General features: G+C 44.9%; 1 protein-coding gene across 1 annotated transcript in view; it reads right to left on the bottom strand.

Annotated features, from left to right (window-relative positions):
* The window catches only part of BBS5 (Bardet-Biedl syndrome 5), a 31,297-nt gene extending 28,112 nt beyond the window's left edge, over nucleotides 1-3,185 (bottom strand). The window contains exons 1-2 of the mRNA XM_023507550.1: nucleotides 3,045-3,185; nucleotides 468-550 (exon numbers count right to left, since the gene is read on the bottom strand). Of these exons, the coding sequence (XP_023363318.1) occupies nucleotides 468-550; nucleotides 3,045-3,103 (142 nt within the window). The 5' untranslated portion in view covers nucleotides 3,104-3,185. The remainder of the gene's footprint in view (nucleotides 1-467; nucleotides 551-3,044) is intronic.
* Nucleotides 3,186-3,993: the final 808 nt, after the last annotated feature.

The following is a 3,993-nucleotide window of genomic DNA, read 5'->3' as shown; positions in this document are numbered from 1 at the left end:
TGAGAGATTCAAGGAACAGAACTATTCCAGGCTTCTTACAAACAGGACACCTAGAGTGAGGTTTTTCCCCCCAGAAACTGGGGTCTCACTATGTTGCTCAAGCTAGTTTCAAACTCTTGACTGCAAGTAATCCTCCTGTCTCCGCCTCCCAAAGTGCTGGGATTATAAGCATGAGCCACCATGCCCATCCAATTCCTGGAATTTTAAAAGACACACTGGATAAAGATGATGTTAGAATGAGGACTTACTGAAGGACCAAAACTGAAGGAGGGCCTGTGTTCCCTGGCTACAGGCTCAATATCTATCGTTTCTTCTGTTTAAGTCTGAGAAAGTCTTCTGTGGCTTTAACCTTCCCATTCTCACAATTATATTTACATACGATACTGTTTCATATATTCTCCAGCTAATATGATTCAACATTTGTAAATCAAACCAAAATATGTAATGCATTAAAAAAATACAGTCACCTCTATCCCCATTATTTCCTTTGGTGTCTTCAATTGAATCTAAACAATCAATAAGGACTTCTCCAGGTCTTGTTTTCATTTGCCTAAAATAAAAAAAAAAAAGTTTTAATTTTAAGCTATAACAGCCAACAGTATAAATTATGCTTACACATTTAAAAATAAGGTCTTCACGAATCTCAAGAATCTAGAGATCAGTGGGGCCTGGAGTAACCACAGCCACTTGCAGTAAGCCAGACTAGAAGGAGGGGTAGGATTTGGGGAAGTAAAGGGGAAAGAGACAAGACACCATGATTAAAGACCAGGAATAAGAAATGAAAAGGGCATGTGAGAAGACTAGGGAAGAAGGTCCATATTGAGGAAACGAGAGAAATCCTGCTGGATAACTAAGGAGGAGCCAAATTATAGAGAACCTTGAATGCCCATCTGATAGGACAGTCCTCATCCTATGGACAGTGGGGAACCTCAGAGGAAAAGGCATCAGCCAGTTATGGCTGGGAAGGTTAAAGAAGAGTTACTTTAAAAGTATTTTCCGCACCTGGCAAATAGATACATGAGACAAAGAAAGTAAAGAATGAAGAATGGCTTGCTGACCAATAGAATACATTCTATAGTGTCGGGGAAAAAAATAAAAAACAAACTAGGGTGGCACCTACAGCTCAGTGAGTAGGGCACCAGCCCCACATACCGAGGGTGGCAGGTTCAAACCGAGCTCCGGCCAAACTGCAACAATTAAAAAAAAAAAACAACTAGCAATATAGTATCTGTTAGAGCCTTCTAATACATTCTCCACAGAGCCAACTCAATTACCTATTGAAAATACAGATGTGACCATATTTCCCTGCTTAAAAGCCTTCCATGACATCCCTCTACCTAGAAGGTGAAGTCTAAAATCCTCAGCTGAAAACGTCACAATCTGGTTAATGTATCTTCCTATTTGTATCTTCAACTTCTCCCTGCCACAGATTGCCTTCTAGCCAATGAAGTTTTATCTCCCTGATTCTGCTTCTAATGTGTGTTTAATTCTTTCTTTTTTCTTTATTGTTTAGCAGGCTTGGGCCAGGTTCTAACTCACCAGCCCTGGTGCCTGGGGCCAGAGCTCTAACGACTGAGCTACAGGTGCCCGGCCCTTTGTTTTTCTCCTGGAACACTCTCCTCCTGTCTACCCTGACAAAGTCATGTCCATCCTTCAGGGACCAACTCAAATATTATTTCTTTGAGGGGTTCCCCAAGCAGAATAAACTGTTCTGTTTCTATGGTCTCCAACTTTGTGTTCATTTTTTTGGAGTGGTACTTACCTCATGTATAGTAGGATTGTCTACTGTATCTCTCCTACACTAGAATAGGAGGAGGTACAAATATCACTTCCTATTACGGCAGAACCTCTGTAAGTTGACCACTCAAGAGAGTGTAACAAACTGGTCAACATATAGAGGTGGTCAACATAAGAAACCAGGCCTACTGTACTGATACGTACATGTGGTACATGTCCGGTCTATGAAAATTCTGTACAGTACAGAATCTACTGTATTTTTGTTTCTCTAGCTATCAGCATAGAAACTAGCACATAGTAAACAGCTGATAAATATTTAATGAATTAAACATGTTCATGAAATGGACTTTTGTTTGGATTAAAAAATCTCCAAGAATGATTTTTAAAAGGCTAGAATGTATGTAATAACTATGGTTTGTAATTTTACAAACTCCTTTCCCTAACTTCTTAAAAGATTTAATATCATTTTAGTATTAGAACCAGCCACAACTAAGCCTGGGAGATGCCTCAATATTTCATTTTTTCCATCTAAGGAGGTAATGTCCATGATAAGGAACGTAAGAAGTGGCTAAGAAGTTCCATCCCATTAATCCATGAACCTTACCTCTAACATTTTCTACACTTCATACCCTAATAGGCCATTTCTCCCCTTAGATTTTTGGGCAGGAGGTTTCTAACCATATTTTTCAAAAATATAGCTTCTGTTTGAGAGGTTCCAAAAGAGATCCCCTCCTTTTTGGCGATTTAGGTGAATAACTTACTATGAACATAAAGTCTGTATGGTTAGGAAGTTTGAAGACTGCTTACTACCATCTCCCTCGTTTTACAGATGATAAGACTCGAGTTTAGAATGATGAAGTCCTTTGTCCAAGGGCCCACAAAGGAGGCCATTATTCTAGACCTCGTTTTAGAACCCTAGTTGCCTGAGTCCCCTCTCTACGTTCCTTCCACTACACGAAACTGAAATCCCAGCCCCACTTGGCGTACTGGACTCTCCAGCCAGATTGGTCCGGGCCATGTTCACTTTCACGTTCCAGTGAGGTCCCTCCGGCCAGGATGGGGCAGAAGACAGCACCGGGTCCAAACGGTGTAATCTAGACGTGTTCGTGCCGTGGCGCGGGCCTCCGGAAGGCCGCAGAGGCCCCGCCAGTCTGAGGTCACCCGAGGCCAGAAGACTGGAGCAAACCTCTTCCCACCCTGGCCAGGGACATGAGCTACGGGGGTACAGGCTCCCCCTACGGGTCCCGAACCCGCACCACGGGGCCCTTTACGGGCTGCAGGCCCCTGGGAAACCTTTGGAGACTCACTGAGAGGACACGTCGAAGCGGACATCCCGGTCCTCCCAAAGCGCGTCCAGCACCGACATGGTGACGGAAGCCCGCGGCCGGCGCTCCGCACCGCTGAGGCGGCCCCTGCGTCTCGCGGGCTCCAAGGCAACCGGCCCCGCCTCTGTCTGGGCGGGTACGGCGAGCGCCGAGACCCAAGCTTCCCCGAGACGCCGGGCGCGTGGGCCCCAGCCCTCTCGTGTTGTAAGCCGATTTGAGCCCGGAAGCAGGGGTTTGGCAGCGACTCTCGAGCGGCAGAGCCGCTCGGACCCAGGAGAGTGTCACTTGACCTTGGGGCGACCTTCCTTGCCTTCACGCAGACGTCCTTTAGCCTTTCCACTCTTCCCACCATTTCTTCGCACGGTCTAGAAATTTAGACTTAAAATTTCAAATTCCTTACTTGGGCCCCTCTCGTTTTGCCCCTGCCCACCTCTCCAACCTCCAGCCGCCCTCCCTCCTCTGGGCTACATTCCAGCCAGACTGGGCTCAGAGCCTTTGGAGGGCCCACTTACTTTGGGAATCTATTTCCTCAGATCTCTACATCACCTGCCCTTTGTCTCTTAAATCTCAGCTCAAATGTCAACTCTGGCTTTCCTTCATCTTTTTATCCTTGTCTGTGAACAACCTGAGGACAGGCACTTGCGTTATTTAACCACTTTGAGCAAATGCCTAGTGTGGAATAAGACTCAATAAATACTTATTGAATCAATCAAAGTGCTTCTCTGATCACATGACAATTATTTAAATCAATGGTTCACGGAGAGTGAGCTGAGGCCCTCTAGGAGTCGGCGAAATCCCTTCAGGGGACACACAAGGTCAAACTATATTCATAATAATGTGAAGACATTATTTGCCTTTTTAACTTTAATTCACTCCTAAGTGTACAGTGGAGTTTCCCAAAGGCTATATGATGTGTAATAGAATGTGGAAG

The sequence above is a fragment of the Otolemur garnettii genome, unplaced genomic scaffold (assembly GCF_000181295.1).
Source record: "Otolemur garnettii isolate 467f Iridium unplaced genomic scaffold, OtoGar3 scaffold00187, whole genome shotgun sequence".
Lineage (NCBI taxonomy): Eukaryota > Metazoa > Chordata > Mammalia > Primates > Galagidae > Otolemur > Otolemur garnettii.
This window is presented reverse-complemented; position numbering and strand designations above follow the sequence as displayed.